The 19,889-nt window shown below is 45.0% G+C and overlaps 1 protein-coding gene across 2 annotated transcripts in view; it reads right to left on the bottom strand.

Annotated features, from left to right (window-relative positions):
* Positions 1–1,427: 1,427 nt before the first annotated feature.
* Positions 1,428–19,889, bottom strand: part of ARHGAP25 (Rho GTPase activating protein 25) — an 84,265-nt gene continuing 65,803 nt past the window's right edge. For both annotated transcript variants that reach the window (XM_076000839.1, XM_012750135.3), the window contains exons 5-11: positions 19,567–19,774; positions 14,240–14,372; positions 11,653–11,726; positions 9,954–10,075; positions 8,928–9,124; positions 5,661–6,193; positions 1,428–3,332 (exon numbers count right to left, since the gene is read on the bottom strand). In XM_076000839.1, coding sequence (XP_075856954.1) covers positions 3,125–3,332; positions 5,661–6,193; positions 8,928–9,124; positions 9,954–10,075; positions 11,653–11,726; positions 14,240–14,372; positions 19,567–19,774 — 1,475 coding nt within the window. In that variant the 3' untranslated portion in view covers positions 1,428–3,124. The remainder of the gene's footprint in view (positions 3,333–5,660; positions 6,194–8,927; positions 9,125–9,953; positions 10,076–11,652; positions 11,727–14,239; positions 14,373–19,566; positions 19,775–19,889) is intronic.

Below are 19,889 nucleotides of genomic sequence, written 5' to 3'. Positions count from 1 at the left end.
AGTAGAGCTTAAGGAAGTTGGGCAAAACAACAACACATATTTATTGCTTACATCCTATGCAGTAGTCTCTGTCCTTAGGAATGCCACACTTGGTCTCTCCGGGCCACAGACTTTGACCAAAGTCCACTGGAATGGATCATCCCAGCCAGTCCTCTAGTACAAATTGTCCTATCTGGTGCACAAACTTATCAGAAAACCATCCATCTGCCTCAAACTTAAGAGTGCCCTGACACATGCTAGGCTTGAGGCTGTGAGGGAAAAGGAGTTTGGTAGGGAAGAGGGCAAGGGGTTTGGAAGTGCACGCAGCAGGCCTTTTTGGGTTCTCAGCCTGTGAGCGACAGAAGAGGGGCTGAGGGAGAGGTGGGAGTGAGGGTGTGGCAGGGAAAAGGCAGATTTAGTAGAGTCCTGTCCACGGAAGGGAGCTCCAGTGACCAATAGCACACCTGGCAGGTCAGTCTTCAGGTACTGCCTTCCAGAAACTGGCCCCTTGGTCCAGGTGAGGCCTGGAGTTACCTGGCCATGCATTTCATGTGTGCTCTTTGGGGGCATTGAGGACAGTGGCATCAGACCCCAGATCCTCTTCCTTAGCCCTCCCTTGGACTCATGAGGATGGAGGGTCCTAGAAAAACTCTGTTTCTTTTTTTTTTTTGAGACAGAGTCTCGCTTGTTGCCCAGGCTAGAGTGAGTGCCGTGGAGTCAGCCTAGCTCACAGCAACCTCAAACTCCTGGGCTCAAGCAATCCTGCTGCCTCAGCCTCCCGAGTAGCTGGGACTACAGGCATGCGCCACCATGCCCGGCTAATTTTATATATATATTAGTTGGCCAATTAATTTCTTTCTATTTATAGTAGAGACGGGGTCTTGCTCAGGCTGGTTTCGAACTCCTGACCTTGAGCAATCCGCCCGCCTCAGCCTAAAACTCTGTTTCTTGTGTCATCTTTGTATGCGAGGTGGCACAGGACTAAGCCGTGGCAGTTTAAGGAAGCCAGACTCTTCCCTTGATTGCGAAGAGAAACAGACACTTCCAGGCTGCCGAGTGCTTCTGAAGCTGGAACAGCCGCTCTGCTGCCTCGTCATCCTGGTGGTAGGGACAGAACGAGAGGCCTGGCCAGACCAGAGGGGTGGGAATCCAAACGTGGCACGTCTGCTCAGCCTGAGCTCTGGCTCCCAGGCCCAGCAAGGTCCTGTAACGTGGGGCTGCAGGGCAAACAGACTTCAAGGCCTCCTCTTTGTACCTTCTGACAGTTGTTCCCTTTGGAATCGTGATGGCAGCCACTTCCATCATCAACTCTGTTTTAGCTCCCAGAGAGGCGACATGAGGAATCCGTGGGAGAACACGGGGATCTACGCTCGGCAGAGCTGCAGGCGTGAATCAGGTGGCCCATAAGTGCTTCTGTGTTTGCTACTCTGTAATTAAAAAACAAGTAATCCCAGGAAATCAAATATTTTATTGCTTTCCTTAATAATATTCCATATCAATTTTTCCACACTCTTCTACAGACAGGCCTGGACCAGGACCCATCGATCTGGTCCCCGCAGAGCTGGGGGTGGTAGGGTAAGGCCTGAGTAGCAGGACCAAGAAACACTTACCCTCCTGTCTGTCCCTGTCACACCATGGGTAATAAGTCATGGCCACAGGCAAGGGGACTAACCAGAGTGAAGAAGACAAAGAGAGAAAAAGGAAGAACAGAGGAGGCTCACGTGCTGGGGAAGGTTAAACTCTCACTGTGGCAACTACAGATTTCAAACCACTAAGCCATGGGGCTTCGGGTAAATGTATGGAGAAATGAGCTGGAAGAATAAACTAAGTACAGGTGATACCTGCTGGGAAACTGGGCCGGGAGTCTCCAGAATTGAGAGCACATTTGGGAACACCTACTGATCTTTATTTTTGACTTTTCATTATTCTATTTCTATCTTGTGTATGTTTTACAACATATGCAGTGTAGTAATATAGTACCTGTATATAATTTATAAATAAATAAATATACTTGTATTGGGGGATGTATGCACAAATATTTCCTACTGATGGGGTACACAGTCAAGAGAGCCTGGAGATCACCTAAAAGGATGATAAAAAATAAAACATAAAAGAGCCAACCAACCTACGTAGGGGCGTGGGGCCTGACCAAGGGCTTCTACCAGCTGATGTAGAGGAGGAATAGTCAGCTATCCTCTAGGAAGGCCCCTCTCCCAGCTGTTGTCCAGTGCCTGATGTCCCTTTAAAGAGTGAAATCACTTACATTACAGTAAAACAGAAAAACCAATGTTATTATCATGACTACTATTATCTACACCCACCACTAGGCTCTGAGGAGGTCACAGCATCGTAGGAAGCCTTGTTTCCAGGCTGTCCATACACAACTGTGGCCACTGACAGGCAAGTCGGGGACTGGAATCCAGCCTGTACCCTGCTCACTAAGTCATGTCCCCAGAGATGGAGGCGTCTGCCCCAAGGAAGGGGTGTCTTTCACTAATTCTCACAAAGGTGCTGTATGGATTAGCAATAGCCTTGCTTTTTTTTTTTTTTTCTTTATTTGAATATAACTTTCTATCCATTTTACTTTTATAAATACAGTTTATTGCTTGTTGTGTCTTAGTCTAAAAATGTTCGAGAACCCCTGGAGAAGGTGCACTGTGGTGGGGGTGGCAGAATGGGGTTCTGGCTTCAGCAGGTGCAGCCTCTCAAAACAGAGCATCTACCCTGGGTCTCAGACATGCCCCGAGGCTATGTGACACGGTGAGTCCTTCCCCACGGAAAGCAAAGAACTGACACCTCGGCCCAGCCTGTGTCGAGGCCAGCCTGTTGCCTGGCTGCTTTGATGTCTCCATTGTACATAGCCACCCAGCCACAGAAGGTTCCGTCTCATCCTGCCTGAGACCACGGTGCAATAACACAATCCCTTTGGAAACAGCAATACGCAGTCACAGATGTCCACATGTGTCGTGCTCACCCTCGTCTTCCTGCAAACTCCATGGACTCATTTACTGGGAAATGGGATGCTTTCCCCCAAAATGTCCTTTCCCTCCTAGAGAGTAATTTTGCTTCCCAGTCGTCAGGTAGCACCGAGAAAGGCAGCAGAGATGGGCCTCGCTCGGGCTGTCCCTGCAGTACTCTGGGACCCTCAAGCCTCAGCCTTGGGTTCCTTCATTGACTTGACAAATTCCTTGACTTCCTCTTCCAAGGCCTTGTTCCTCCTCTCAACGTCCTCCCGGGAGCGCTCCACGTTGCGGAGGCTGATCTCCAAGGCTGCGAACTTCTTCTTTTCCTTCTCCAGTTCTTCATTGAGCCTCACCACCTTAGCCCAGACGTCATAATTTTCCTTCTCAAGGCTAGAGGAAAGAAAGAAAAGAATGAAAGACGAGGCATTTAATTCTAGACACTTTCTTCACCCTTGCTCACAACCTCTAGTCTAATATACATATTTTCACCCCCGAAGCACCTTGTACCAGTCCTGCTCAGTGGACACTGTGGCGGCCCCACCCATATTCCAGGGCCCTCACACTTCTGTGCAAACAAGTGCCTCCTTGTCCTGCTTTGGTGGAGAGCACAGACCTGCACCCACTCTTAGTAAGGGCCTCCTGGGGATCGAGATTTGAAGAATCAAAGGGAACTGCCCTTTGGGGAACAGTGGTCCTGGCAGTCCCACCCTCACTTCTGAATCCCACTGCAGGTGAAAGATCTGCAGGTCTGCAGATTCCTGAATTCCCCGCCTTTCCATTGCTATTAACCAGAATCCCAATGTAGTCCCAGGTGCCTCCCTGCCAGGCTGGGGAGAATTAACCCTTAGAAATGAGTGTACATATCATATGACACTTTTTTTAAGGCAAACAATGGAATTTTAGGCCTATAGGGGAGATTGTGTCATTGGAAATTTGCTTCATAATTTCATTCTGTGGGGTGCTGCCTCCTTCTCCCCAGTGGCCTGCCCATTTCCATATGGAGAATTGCACTCCCATTTGGGCCTATGCCTTGGGTTCTATCTTCAAAGCCTTGGCCCATTTTGCAGGTAACGGTCCCTCTTCAGAGCCTTGCCTACCCCTGCCTATCTCTTCTTAAAGCTAGATTGGTCTCATTCCTTCTGACCTTCTCATTACAAATCTAGTTTTCTTCTCCAAGTTTTCCATACCCCTCTGGCTCTAGGATAAATCCCAAGTGAGACACCGTGCTAGACTCTGACCACTGGTTCTGGTGGGGGCGGGTAGAAGCTGTGGGCTGTGAGCCTGGCACGGGAGGCTTCTCTGACAGGTGGATTCTGTGCCATTCAGGGGGAGCAGCCACCTAATACTCTTTGTTAGAGTGCCACGTAGCCTTCTCTGGGACTGCTTGGGTCACTGCCAAGATGCCACAGAAGCCTTGTAATTACACAAATGATTGATTTCAAGTTCTTGGACAAAGGAGCTACATCTTGATTCTATATGGCAGCCCTCTGTAGGGAACACTGGATGAAGGCTCACAGAAATCTTTCTTTCAGGTACCTGAGTCTTAATGAACTAAGCTCTATCCATAAATAGGAAAGCCCCACAAATTCACGTTTTACTGCCTCATCACTGATGTTGATATGGGCATGGCTGGACTGAAGTTTTCTCCCATGAAAAAAAATTTGCTACCCAATCACTAGCATGAAAAGTATTTCAAGAACATACTTTACCTACCCAACAGAACAAATTGTGTCCAAGTATCTAGGGAATTTACATGTGATCATGTTAATGGCTGCCCAACTGGCCTCCCACCTCTGTTTGCCTCCTGCAGCCAGCGGTCCCATGAAGTGTAAGCCAGGTTGAAAGAGTCCAGAAGCTTCCATCTCACTCAGGCTATCTGGTGGCTGACAAAACCCTCCTGTGCCCTGACCTCCTGCACTTCTCTGCCCTCATCTCCTACCAGTCACTCTCCCCTGCACCCGCTGCTCCCACGCTCCCTGTGCAGGACCCTGCTGGTCCCGATCCCTTCCCCTGGCCTTGGCCTCCCACTTCTGCTCCACCCTGCTGTGCTCTTCCCCGATCCGTGCACCCATTCCCTCTTCTCCTTCAGACCTTTCCTTACAGGCTACTTTCTCAGGGAGGCCCTCCCTGGCCTCCCTATTTGACATTAGAACCCCATCCTTGAACTCTCGCAACCCCTTGACTCACATTATTTTTTCTCCATAGCATTCTCCACCAGCGGACATAACATATTTTTTATATATATATATATATATATGTTGTCTATCTGTCCCCACTAGATTAAAAGCTCTGTACGTGCAGGGACTTTTGTCTCTTTTGTTCAGTGCTATTCCCTAAAACCTGGAGGGGTGCCTGGCTCAGAGCAGGAGCCCGAGAAATATTTGTAGAATCAATGAATGACATTTCTATGAAAATTTTTTGAAGTCCTTTAAATTCATTAAAGCATGTTGATCCCTAAAGAACCACTCTTTGGAAACTGTTGATTAACCTACTTAAGCTAGATATCTAAATCTTGATAAACATAATCAAATATAGAGCATTCACTCATTTAGCCATCTCATCATTCCCTTTACCCATAGTGGGGCTGACTGCTGTGGAGTACCATCTTCCCAAATTTTAGTTTTATAATGTAATTTCTTTGGCAGATGAAAACAAATCCCTGTTGTTTCTAAAGACAGAAGCCAAGCGATGCCCAGAGCTCCCCTGTATGTGACTTACTTTTTAATCTGTTCCTCATACATTTGCTTCTGTGTTTCTATTTCCTTTCGGAGCTCCTGGACCATCCTCTGCAAAGAATCAAGTTCCTCTTCTCCAGAGTTCTTTTTTCCAGGCCCACTTTCAGAGTTTGGGCTGGCAGGAGTCTCTCTCTTGGAGTCACAGGCCTGGGGAGAAAGTACACCTGCCTCGTCCCCAGGCGACCCTGGTGAGGTAGGCACATTATCGTAGGTGGAAGTCCGCTGGGAGTCAGCAAAGTGGCGCAAATCTTGAGACGCTGCTCTCCTGTGCCCTTCTCCTGCCCTAGCCTCTGAAGAAGGCGACCAGAACTCATTTTTAAAGATCTCCACTTTGCTGCTGTTGGCACCTTGAAAAGCTGATGTCAAGAAGCATTTCCGGTTAGGGAGTGTTTGCGTCCTTTTTCGAGATTCCACCTTCCAATCGCCTGGCTTTTCCTTGGGGCCTTTGCTGCTGTCCTCTAGGTGCCCGTCACTTGGCTGTTGTCCAGTGGGGCTGGTCACGTCTGAGTCACTTGTCTAGGAAAAAAAATGGCCACGGATGTCATAACACATGGGCTTCCCCCACCCCGTGTAAGACAGGAAATGTTTCCTGGTTGTACACCTAATTCTTAATTAGAAGCTCATCTCTTCATGAGCAATATATGTAACCTTAACACTTGTACCTCCATAATATGCTAAAATAAAAAAAAGAAAAGAAATTAGTAAAAGTGAAAACAATGCCATTCTCCTCAAAAAATTGTTTTTTGTTTTGGAAAAAAACAAAAAAAGAAGCTTATCTCTTAATTTATCACATTAATTGATTATCTGCATGTTGTTTTTCCCAAAAGGATATTGCACTTAAAGGAACTAATGCTTTAGAGATGAAGTGCTCACTGAAATCAATTGTTTGTTTGTGGCAAAGAGCCCTAAACTAGGATTATTATATAACCTTAGAAGGGGAGGTCTTTCTATGACTCAAAATCTGGAAGCCATCAAAGAAAAGTTTGCAAAATTCAACCTACATGAATTTCCGTGACCTAAAAAATTAAAAAGAACAAAAATAAAACAAAGAAACAAATCCCCATATGCCAAATCAAAAAACAAATGACAAACTGGCAAAAATATTTGCATACATATTACAGACAATAGGCTACTCTCCCAAGTATATAAAGTTCATAAAAATTGAGAAGAAAAAAAAAACAGCAATTAGTATAATTATGGGCAAAGAACAAGATCAGACCATTCACAGAAGAAAAAATGCAACCGGCCCTTGCACATAGGAAAAGATGTTCAGCCTCTCTCATAACATGAGAAACTCAAGTTAAAATTAAGATTACTGAAATGCCAGTTCTCACCTATCAGATGGGCAAACCCCCAGAGTTTGACAACACACTCTGTTAATGAAACTGTGGGGAAACAAGTTCTTTCATGCATTGTTTTTAGAAGTATACAATGGCACAAATTCCAAGAATTTTTATGAAAATGACACATTCAAATATATTTACCCTCTGACCCAGCAATTCCTCTTCTGGAAATGTATCCCAGAAATATATCTGCCTGAGTACAAAAGGTCTGGTCAAGGTTATTCATTGCAGCCTTGTTTGTAATGTAAAGGACTGAAAACAGCCTGCTCATCTATAGAGGCTGGTTGAGTAGGTTACGGTACAGCTGCAGAACGGAACACTATACATACACCTGTCAGAAACATTAGGTCATGGGAGGAAGTTGTCTGGGTATTGACATAAAAAAGTCTCCAGGGTATATCGCTAAGTACAAAAATGCAATATACAGAGGTAGGGGTGAGTGTGTGTGTATGTGTGGGCGGGGGAGAAGAAGAAGAGAGAGAGAAATTCTACTACATTTTGTATAAAAAGGGAGGTAAATAATTCACATTCAAGTCTTCTTAGATTTACATAAAGAACACTGGAAGAACAAATAAGAAACTGATAAAGACAGGGAGGGTTGGGGTGGGTGAGAATGGGGAGGGAGCAGGACCCCTCCACGTGTATCTTTTTTATCTTCTTGATTTTTTTGAACCATGTGTATATATTATCTATCTTAAAATTAAATTATAAAGAAAAAGAAAAAATAAAGAGACTGAGAGAGCACAAGAGAGCAAGAGTGAGCCCTACACATAGCACCGGAAAATCAGGGCCCAAGCTCTCCCTCCAACTTGTCTGGAGCCAGAAGCACCTGGCACCCGAAGTGAGAACCAGATCTGAATCCTACTCGAGAACATGCTACCGCCTTGGGCCAGCTGGTCAACCTCTCTGAGCCTCAGCTCCTCAATCACAAAATGTGGATGAGAAATTCTGCCCAGCAACGTAATGGTGAGGACTCAGAGTGCCTGCCCATAACAAACAACAAACAGCAGAAACATGTTAAATGAGTGTAACGATGACTGTTCTCAAGGTCTGATGGGATGATCTTATTACATGAAGTATGAGCATGTCAAAATTTTAATTTAGTTTTAGAGTGTTGGTAAGATGCATTGTGTCCAGACAGACCTCACTTAAGACAAAAATCACAACCATTACCACTACCTACCTTTTTTCCACCTTTAACAGTAATATAGGTAAATGATCTGGTCAACCAGAAATCTTAAATTCATTTCTTGGCCACATATAAAGGTCAAGCTGCTATGTAAGGTTCACACGTTCTTTTAAAAAATATTTGTCGCTATAAATATATAAATATCTTTGACCTTTGTAAATGATTGCCCTCAAATAGTCTCCATTTCGGAAACAGCAGAGTTTTTGGACATTGGGAACGTGAGCTCCAACCCTTCAGTACAAACAAGGAGGCTGACATTGCTGAGACGGCTTATCAGGGAATGAGAAATATTACACAAACACATCGCATACTCTGAGGAAGTAATCACGTTTCACGGGTTAGCGGGAAACCAGTTCTCTCCAGACTTTCACTAGGAATTTTTTAACAACTCTCACCAGAACATTTACAATGCAGTCTATACTTTTTCCATTGAACTTCCCTGGGCTATATCTGAAAAGGTTTCTCTTTCAGAGTGGGCTTCAAGGGGGGATCCTCATTGCCCAGTCACTGGGTTACTGGCACATATGTCACTAACCCTCCTCCAGGATGCTCATAGGGACCAGATTTTGAAAGAGGCCAGGCTCAAAAGATGTTTTCAAATGTGTGTGTGCCAGCTGTGCCCACTGCCACTGCACCATCCAAAACTCCCCAAATTGCCACCCCAGAGCAGCTCTTACATGGAATGGCTCAGACTAAAGGAAGGCTCTCCGCATCTTACCATGCTATTGAGGCTGTCTGTTCTAGAAAGTGGGAGGTCTTCAGTGGCATCCCAGCCCACAGAGCTTCGGGGCACTGGAGGTTTCTTGGGGTCATTTTTCGGGGCAGGGGGTGACAAGGGTGCATCCTTGGATTTGGGGAAGAGGACTTCATGGTCTCGGATCATCATAGTCATCACTCTTTGGATCTGAGGGGTCCCTGAAAGAAAGAAGAAGAGATCTGTGGTTCTGAAACATGGATGAGAGGCCGGTAGTCCTCAAGGGTCTCCACCCAGGGGGTGTCTCCAAACTTGGCTTTAAAACCACATAGCTCCAAGGGGGCCTCATTTTGTTCCTCACAGGACCCTTCTTAATTGCTTGGGGTAGGAGATTATGATGAATGGGATGGAATAGAAGAAAGATATGGGAGTGGGGCAAAAGAAGGAGCTGGTAAGGTTACTTTTAGCCTATAGTCCACTGGATTAGTTTTTGATCAGGAAAGTAGGCAATATAACAGCAGAGAAAATGAAGAAATCTTTCTCTCCTAATGAGGTCCCCAATATGACATCTGCTATCTTATCAGACACATAGCAAATACGTACCAGGCTTACTCTCCTCCCCATGGCAGACGTTAGTTCTCTACGCCAGGACTTTTGCCCATTGAGCCAAGACACAGCCTCAGAAGCCTGCTCAATACAGCTTTACAAAGCAGACTTTTTGTGAATTGGCTTGTAAAATGAAACCAGTTTGCTCTATCTGGATAAGGGTTGTTTAAAAGTGATAAAAGACTAAGAAACACTTTCTAACTGTTTCTATGTTATCTTACTGTACCGTGTAACCATTGGGCAAATCCTTGACCTCTCCCCTCTGTCGTGATCTGAAAATAGGACATAATTCCTGCCCTGCCTACCTCACAGGGCTATTGTAGGATTCAGATGAGACAGTCAGCTGAAAATGCTTGGCAGACTGCAGAGCAGTGCACACACTCAGGGCTAGTGTTGTCATTGTTCCTTCCTCCACACCTGCCTTCACCACAGGACCAGCCATACCTCTCATGATCACGGCAGGGTCTTCGACCTTCGACCTGATGAGATTCACACCAATCACAGTAGCCAGGTTGTCCACACTCATCTTGTTAACTGCACAGTTCAGCTGGATTTCATGGAGGAACCTGCAGGGAGCCAAGAAATCCCATAGTAGGAAACAGGAAGCTGTCAGGAGGAACCACTTCAAGGTACCAACAAGAACTCAGGGATGGATCCCAACTCTGTCCTCTTGGTCTCAGGAATGGGGCCATACTGCTCTGCCCACAAGAGTTTAGCTTTGTCATGAAAAACCCAAGACCAAGAAAGGAAGAGAAACCGGGAGTTGGGGGTGGGGGCTGCACAGCTGCTGGGGGCAAGGTGGGGACTCACACAAGCAGGAGGCAGAATCCAGTTCCAGGAGCTGAAAGCAGAGCCCAAAGGACCAAAGTGGGTATTTAGCTCCTTGTCTTGCCTTTGTAAGCATGTCTCCCAGCTCTCAGCACCCATCCCGCCCAAATCTCAGAAGAAAACTTTATTGGTAAGACGGTATCAGAGACAAGGAATCTATAGTGCCTCCTGGCTCTCATCTTCTGATTAGAGCACCAAGCATCACTAATTCTCAGCGGGTGCTCAATAACTAACACTGAATTTTTACTTTAATTCTACCCATTTGAGGCAAGACGCTCTCAGATTCACTGCAAACAATGATAACAACAACAAAATCCTAATAGATCAGCAGGGAACTGATCTCTAAAAACCATTGTTAAATGAACAGATTGAAGCAACATAAATACTGAGAAATTATTAAATGGTGATGTGTCCAAATGATGAAACATTATGAAATATTATGGAGCCATTTATAATTCTATTTGAAAACATAGAGAAATGCTCACAATATAACCTTACACCAAAAAAGGCAGGATACGACTTCATATATATATATATATATATATATACATATATATATATATATATATAGTATAATTTTATTTTGGTATTAAAAGAATTGTTCTATTATATTTATACTGATGAATGAAAATATCACAGAGAGAAAACATCCAGAAGGGGAAATGCCTGAGTGTTGATAGTGATTATTGCTGGATGAGGGAATTGTAGGGATTATAGGTAATTTTTATTTTTTATTTACAGTTTGCTGTATCTTTCTGGTTTCCAAACCAAGTATCACCTTTATAATCTGGAAACTATGACAAATTATTTTTTAAAAATAAAAGACAAAATTCAGGTTTGTCTGGAATGAAGATCTGAATTCCCAGCCCAGCCAGACTGGGGTCCACCCACATCCAGATGTTGCCATGGGCAAGGTCAGAGCAGGGCTTCAGAAAGGGCTGAAGGGAGATGAAAAGGGTGGCCCAGAAAGAATGTCTCCCAGGTGCTAAATTATAGTCTAGAGTCAGGAAGATGGGTGATAAGTCTAGAAACAGTATGAGGATTCTGGGTTCTCCTGCATGTTCCAGGCCCCTGGGCATCGCTGGGGCAGGGCTGAAAGAGGGAGCATGTTCGTTCTGTGTGCAGACCAGGTTTTCAGGGATCCTGGAATTGTCTTGTGGAAACAGGAAGCTAGCTCAGTGCTATGGGAATAGAGCTGATCTTCCAAAGTGCTGGATCAGAATCTCTGAGTTCACAGAGACGGTCCCTCCTCTTCTAACCAGGGGCTTTGTCTGAGGCGGCTGAAAGCTGTAGTGTTGATGCCAGGGACTCTCACCTGCAGATGTAGCTCAGGAGACTGTAGTTGTCACGAGGAAGGATGGAGAGCTGCTTCATCAACTCCTGCTGAGCCTGGGAAGAGATTTTTAACACCAGTAAATGAGCCTTCCTGCTGGCCAGCTAGGAGACCCTGCAAAAGAATTGGTGCATCTGGGCAGAAACAACGCTTCTGCAGTCACTCCTGATCCTGTGGTTTTGTGGGTTTAAAAAAAAAATTTATTTGGAATTAACTGTAAATTCTCAGAAAATTGTAAAAAATAGCAAAGAGGGTGATAGCTTTTGTTAAAGTGTATTTATTTTTATTTTTATTTTTTTTGAGACAGAGTCTCACTCTGTTGCCCAGGCTAGAGTGAGTGCCGTGGCGTCAGCCTAGCTCACAGCAACCTCAAACTCCTGGGCTCAAGTGATCCTCCTGCCTCAGCCTCCCGAGTAGCTGGGACTACAGGTAAAGCGTATTTTTTATTTGTCTTTAATTATGCCACCCCGCCCACTCCTGACCCTGAGCTACTCTAAAGCAAGGACTATTTGACAACTCATACACTAATTGTTTGCTTAATGAATGCTTGAGATGTAGCGATCCCGTAAAGAATTGGACCATAATCAAATATCTCAGAATCACTTTAATACTAGCAATAAAAGAAGGACACTTATTTATTTATTTGAGACAGGGTCTTGCTCTGTTGCATGGGCTAGAATGTAGTGGTGTCATCATAGCTCACAGCAACCTCAAACTCCCAGGCTCAAGTGATCCTCCTGCCTCAGCCTCCTGGGTACCTGGGACTACCAGTGTGTGCCATCACGCCTGGCTAATTTTTCTATTTTTAGTAGAGACAGGGGTCTCAGTCTTGCTGGTTTCAAACTTCTGGCCTCAAGCAATCCTTCTGCCTCAGCCTCCCAAGTGCTAGGATTACAAGTGTGGGCCAGGGGGTCTGGCCAGAGGAAGTGTGGAAGTTCAGAGGTGGAGTCTTATGGTCAGAACAGCATTTTGGTACCGCCACCTCCTGTACTTTCCCTAGAGCTAAGGGGTGACCTGCTATAGTATCTGAAACACTCGTCTTTTTAGCTGATTTTAAAAATTTCTTCCATAAATTTTTATTAGTTTCACAAAGGTGAGTTGATAGACTTTGTGTAAATTGACTTTTCATATCCCCTTATCCCTTCCCAACAAATTAATAAATCGTGTACAAAATAGCCTACGTCGGATCATGCAATCGAACTTTTGTTTGGAAAATAGCTATGATAGCTGTAGCACAGTTGCATTGTCATTATTCTCTTCCTTTCCTACTTTTCGACAAAATTTCTTCATTCATTTTTAAAATGAATATTCTGGGGAACAGAACGAATAACAAATTCTGAAGTATAGAAGAGAATAAACTTCCCCTTATATCAATATTTTTAAAAAGTCATTCGCCTGTGTCATACTCCTTGGTCCTCAAAACAATCCTGGGCATAGCTGATATTATTAAGAAAATTGTCTAAGTTTGTGCTGTCCAATACGGCAGCTACTTGCCACATATGGCTGTTTAAATTTAAATAAATTAAAATAAAATTAAGAATTCAGCTCCTCAGGTGCACTAGCTATATTTCAAGTGCCAAATAGCCACCTGTGGCTGGTGGTTACCACATTGGACAGTGCAGATACATAAAAGTTCCATGACTGTAGAAAGTACTATTGGTCTAAGTAAATAGATAGAATTTAGTAGAAGATGCATAATTTGCCTAATGGCAAAATCCAAGTTAAATCTAGTTCCTCTTTATAGATTTTTTTCTGTATATCACTTTGCCAGAAAGAGCTTTTAATATAGCTGTGATAAAAACCAACCTACTTAAGGGGGTTAGACACCCCCATATTAGCAGTGTAACACAAATGTATTCATGGGTCATTTAATTTTGAAAATATTAGTTAAAAACTATGAAGGTTTTTAGTGCTGTTAGTTGGTTTTTATCAGTTTCTTTTTTTGGTTAGTTGGTTTATTATCATGACTCCAGTGTGGTGATTGTTGAACATAAGGCTCTTCTGGAAACAATTTATATGTGATCAAAAACCCTGCTGGTGAACTTGTTTACTCTCATAAGTATGGCATTGCCGAGGGTGATTACAGACACTACACACTGAAAACAACAAAGAAAATCTCCGTGTCCTTCCTTTTCTGGTCACATGCATTCCTTGAATGACCACGCCTGACACTCATGGCCACTGTAGATCTTGAAAAATTTGACCATGCGCCTGCTGTCCAGTTTGCTCAGCCTGTCTTTGCATCCTAGTCGGTCTCCACAAGGCCATAGTGCTTGAAACTCTTCTCAGAAGTATCCTTCTTTTCTTACTATATTTAATGTGACTCAGGAGTATTTGATTATCGTCCAAATTTGCATTGGATTATTAAATTCCATGAAGGCTACGGTTTGCTGGTCACCACGACAGGCTTCATCTGCCTTTTGTGGCTGAGGAAGGAAGTCTCAGTTTGACAACCTATCTCACCAAAAGGTAGGGCACACCTTGACCTCCTGTTGCCTACCAGAATGGTGTTCAGAAAACCAATCACTTTCTGCTATAGCAGAACAACTCACGCTGATGAGATACATGCCTTTGCCTCGTCTGCATTCGTGAGCTGCCCGCAGAGCAGGAACCCTTCGTACTGGCTCCAGGGAACCACTGGCTCCGGGAGGTCTCGGAGGTAGAGCTTCAACAGGGAGGCCACGGTGTGCACGTCTGTGTCTCTGGAAGAAAATAAGCAACATTCTTAGAAAGGGAAACTCTGAAACTTTCCCCACTTCTACTCGGGTGATCCATGGAGCGGAACCATAAGCTATACAGGGGAGTTCTGCAGAGGAGTCAAGTCTTTAAAGAAGAATCAGATCAAAACGTTTTTGCTAATTCTCCCTTCTGGAATAACAATAACAACGCTAAATGCTTCTTCCTCTATCTCTTCCACCCACCTACTTCAAAGGTTAAGTAAGTTCAAGTTCCCCTTTTTAATTAAATCTTCTTTAATTATTTTACTCTTTATTGCTTTCTTCTTTCTTCAAGTCACTAAGTGTCTCACAAGTAGCACTAATTAGTCCCTCATTTTGCATGTGTTCACTCCTTGGTCCATTGATCTCTTTAGTCTCCCAGAGTGTTTAAAATAGTTCTGGGCTTCATTCATATATTCACTAAATAATTCATTCAACAAGTAAGCATTGAGAGAGCCTACCAGGTGCAAGATACTCTGCCAAGCACTGGGACTTTAGTAGCCAACCCGAGGGACACACAGGACTCCTGGCCTCACTGAGCCACAGAGCTGTGAGGATTCAAGTGTTACTGGGTCTAGACAATCTGGGTTTCAGCAAGGAAGAACGTAGAGTAGGCTGGGCAGATACGGCTCCTGGTCCTGGGAGGGGACGGAGGGGTGGATTTGAACAGGAAGAGGAGAAGAGTGGCTCTTAAGGCAACAGAAACAACAGCACTGGACCTTGATTGAAAGGTCTGCCTTAGCACTTTGTGTACATTTTTGCTTTGTTTGTGCTTTTGACAGCCAGTTGTTGGAGCTGTCATCTGAAAGGTCTCCCCTTTTGCAGCCTGGCGACTCTCTACCTCAAAAGGAGAAACGCTGGCACAGAGCCCTGTCTGTGCTCCACGACTGCCCTCGGGAAATCTAGGGTGGGGGCCATTCACAACATGGGGATTCTAGAAAATCCTTCCCTGCTGAGTCACCATCTAAAAATACTCCCAGTCAAAGCCAGGCTGGGAAAAGTACTCATGTCAAAATACAATGAGAAGTTCCCAAGGAAGTGTTAGAAAAACAATCAGCTTGACAATTTGCAGGAGTGGGAGTGGCATTTTCCTGAAGTCCCCGCGTCACAAAGTCCATCCAGTCGTCTCTATCAGAATCCTGGGACTCCCGTTTGATCGGGGCCTCTCCTTCACCCTGCACCCAATCAGTCTTCCAAATCCCCTCAATTCTATCATCTCAAAGTCAGGTGGAGCCTTCTAAGCCTCTCCCTCTTGTCACTGCTCTATCTCAGGAGGTCATTGTCCTTGGCCAGGACTCTGCTCCGCCTGCCCTGCCTCATGTCCAGTCTTTGCACCGATGCACTGCCCGGTGCAGGGCAGAGCCCCTGCACTCAGAACACACCCAGAGAATGAATCCAGAAACTGAATTTGCAATGAGAAAAACAGCATAAATTATCAGACAAGTAACGGAATCTTTTGAAGAGAAACAACAACAATAAAAAAAGACAACTAGACCGTGTCATCAGGATAAATTAAAACAGCAAAAATATCTAACATTAGAAAAGAGGCAAGATTACAACCACAGATATAGTATGGATACTTCAAAGTCATAGTCAAAGAACATAATTAGCTTTATAAATCACCTTAGAATGCTGGAACCTACAGAAAGCTTCCCAGTTCATTTTACCAAAGAGTGTGCTGATCAACTGTGCCCACAAGGCCTGGCTAACTCTTGTTTATTGGGTCTTTGCTTAAATGTCATTTTCTTGGGGACATCCCTAAATGCACCAGACCATGTCAAAAGCCCCTGTTCTAAGTTGTCATAGTGCTATGTTTCATTTTTAGTACTTAACATAATGGAACTTATACAACTATTTCTATAAAGTTTTGTTTTAATGTTTGTGTCCTTGTACTGGAGCTGACTCAGATGCCAATTTTATGGTCTAAGTTTCCAGCACTTTTTTTTTTTTTATTTTTTTTGAGACAGAGTCTCACTCTCTTGCCCAGGCTAGAGTGAGTGCCGTGGCGTCAGCCTAGCTCACAGCAACCTCAATCTCCTGGGCTCAAGTGATTCTGCTGCCTCAGCCTCCCGAGTGGCTGGGACTACAGGCATGCACCACCGTGCCCGGCTAGTTTTTTCTATATATGTTAGTTGGCCAATTAAGAGATGGGGTCTCGCTCAGGCTGGTTTCGAACTCCTGAACTCGAGCAATTCGCCTGCCTCAGCCTCCCAGAGAGCTAGGATTATAGGTGTGAGCCACCGCGCCAGGCCAATTTCCAGTATTTTTAGTTCCGAGTTTTCTGTTCCTCCAACCCAATGGAGCATCCTTAAATGATTTTCTTTTTTTTTTTTTAAATCAAGGGTTACGGGCAAGTCAGGAGCCAGGCGGCTTCTGAGCCGCACAGCTGATGCACCAGAGATTACCCAGGACCCCTCAAATGCTCTGCCAGCCCTTCCCTGGGGCACTGATGCTTGCAATGTGGCATATCTGTAAGTCCATTGCTCACAGAAATACAGGTGTGGGAAGTATGCCGGCTTTGTGGCCAGGCAGTATCCATCCTAGTAGAAACTTGACAAGGAGATTTTAAAATTCATATTTATATATGTAATATGATATTTATATTTATATAATTTAATATAAATTATATTTACATAATTTAATATTTAACAATACCAGATACATCTGCACTAAAATCTCATCAAACAAGAGCTCCTTTGTTTTCCTTTATTCTAAGGAGGCAACGAGGGGATTTTGGGGTGGAACCGTGCATGTGACCAGCATAGAGGGTCTCGGGGAGTGCCCACAGGTGTGATGTCAGGGCACCAGGAAGGGGCTCCTTGTTTTTCCAAACTACCTTCTTCCACTCACTGACTTCTAGAATTTCTTTTAAGGGGCCAAAATATCTACAACCAGAGTAAAGGTTTATGAAGCCAAAACCCAAGAGAGGTCAACAAAACAGGCAAATTAACTCTAAAGTGAAAGATACTAGCGTTAGATGATTTCATGAGAGTGAGTATGGCCTGGGGGTGGGAGGGGAAGAGATCCTCCTTGAGACTGCATCACCTGAATTGTGTGGAGGGAGGTGACAGGTGGGGGAGAGGAGAAGGGGATGAGCAAGGGCAGAAGAAGGGAAAGGGGAGGGTTTTTGGAGTGGTGAGTGGCCCAGGGGTGAGAAGACCTTCAGCCTACTCTTCAGAGCCCAGGAACAGGCTGCCTGACCCTACGTGAGTTGCTTAATCTTTCCAACCTACTTCATCACCTGTAGAATGGCAATAACCCTGTTATCTAAGTTTGTCTTGAGGGTCAAATCAGAAATGTGTATGAAAGTCATTTCAAAATTCTGTAGTTTAATGCAATATTAGGCATTCATATCCCAGCACAGAAGACAAAGAAATGGAAAGTTGGGCATCAGGAAATGGAAATGGAAAGTTGGGCTCTGCTGGCTCTACTGCTATGCCCGGGAAAAGGCCTGTGGGATGCTTTGTCCTGATAATCCACAGGTGGAAAGAAGTTTCTCTTAAATCTGAGACATGCTCTTAGAGGAGGCCTTGGCTCCTAAATATGTTCAAATGCAACTAAATAACAAGAATCAAATAAGTAACAGTCACATCTCCCAAATCAGACTTGCTCTCTAAAGAGTCATGTGAATCCAAGAGTCAGCCCTGGGAGGACCCTGAAGAGCCCAGGTGACCCTTCCTATTTCTTTGTAAACTCTACCCTTCAGTTCTAGGAGTGAAGATGTCCTGACAAGGTGTGGTAACTCTCCTCTTTCTAGCCCCCAATTCACAGGAATCAAAGACTTTATAGGTGTGCAACCACCCATGCTGACTTTATAGGTGTGCAAGCTAAGGCCTAAGGCACTTATTTGGAAAATCCCAGGAATCACCTCTGCTCCTTTTGGCATATTGTTTGCATGGCTTTAGCAACAACGCACCTGTATCTTTTGATCAAGTTAAAGCTAATTAAAAACGCAAGAAGAAAACTGAATATAAAGGTGGTGAGCATAATAGAACAGGTGCTTGATAATAAAATGCAATTTATGGTGCTGCTGAAAGGTCCCCAAATTTGTTGCCCATAACCTGGTATAGTTCCCGTAATAACCCCACACCCCTTGCTTCCCTAGCAGACCCTTGGGTGCTAAAACATAGCACCCTGGGTAAATTAACTTACTACATGACAAGGGCAGGAAAAACACACATGCGGTGGCTGCACTAAGACTGGCTATGAGCACGGAGAGAAACAGATGGATCTCAGAGGTACTTCAGGGGAAGAATGGGCACCGTTGGTGATTAGAAGAAGGGTGAGGGAGAGACCACACAAGCATGATGCTTAAGTCTTCACAATTTCCCCAGAACCAGCCCTACCCCTTTGGCCTAAATAAGTTCTGGAGAATTTCACCTTTTGGAAACTGGATAGAGTTCAGGCCCATCTTACTAAATCTTGGTAATTTGGAAAGAACAGTCGGTCTTATGCCAGCAGAACAAGCACACACAGGCAACTGGGTGAACACTGCACAACGGGAGGGGGTGCACACTGGGGACTGTGCTAGCAGAGCGCGGCAGAGACAGGAGCCTCAGCTGAGTGGCGGAGGAGGTTGGGGGGGAAGGGATGGTGGGAAGAAATGTCACTACACCTCATACACCCCAGATAGGGCTGCGCAACCTCTACAGAGGAGACCTGGGGACACTAGGCCGCCAAGATATCAGTATGTGCTCCCTCCAAAAGGGCTCAGAACTGAGTCAGAATCATGCAGTACTGTGGTCTCAGAAACTAATAAGTAGTTCTGGTCCTGGCCACTTCTGGAACCCCAAGGAAGACTACTGGTTCCCCTGGATTAGATCTGGCGTGTTCTCCAACACCAAGTGTTTGTACAACCAGCTCGGCACTTCCATGTTCCTCATCTGCCGCAAAGAGGCAGGGTCCCATTTTCTGAACATCCCCTTCTCCAATATTCTAAACCTCACCTGAGTCTCCCCAGCAAGGCTCTAGTTCTGGTTCACGTTGTCTCTCTCCTAACTGTGCTCCAGGCTCTCAGATTCAGAAGTATGAGCAAAACAAAAGCTCTTTCTGTTGCGAGCCAGGGCTCCCGCAAGTGTCTGTGCAAGTCCCGCAGCTGAACTGCGATGGGGAGGCCCTCTCGCCCAGGCCAGGCGGAGGGGAAGGCACAGGCAGGACCCCGCGGGCGAGGGCAGTGTACCTGTCGAAGGAGGGCCGCTCCCCGGCATCAAAAGCATCTCTCAGCTGCTTCACCAGGTTGTCCTGCCCAGGCAGTCGGAAGATGCCCTCTTCATTCAGGCCGTGCTCAAGGATGAACTCTGTACACTTCTCCACCAGGATGGGCACCAGATGAGGGCCGAATTTCTGCTCGTAGGCCACAGTCTCATCCAAGCGCTGGCCAAACACGGCTGGGAAGAGGAGACACAGGACCCACGCATCATTCTCACCTTCCTTGGGTGAACTGATGGGTCAAAGGGTTTGCCTATTTCTGGGTTTTCTGTGTCACCTGTAACTTCAAAGGTT

Source organism: Microcebus murinus, chromosome 3 (assembly GCF_040939455.1).
Source record: "Microcebus murinus isolate Inina chromosome 3, M.murinus_Inina_mat1.0, whole genome shotgun sequence".
In the NCBI taxonomy this organism is placed as follows: domain Eukaryota; kingdom Metazoa; phylum Chordata; class Mammalia; order Primates; family Cheirogaleidae; genus Microcebus; species Microcebus murinus.
The sequence above is the reverse complement of the archived record's forward strand: the minus strand, read 5'-3'. Positions and strand labels throughout refer to the sequence as shown.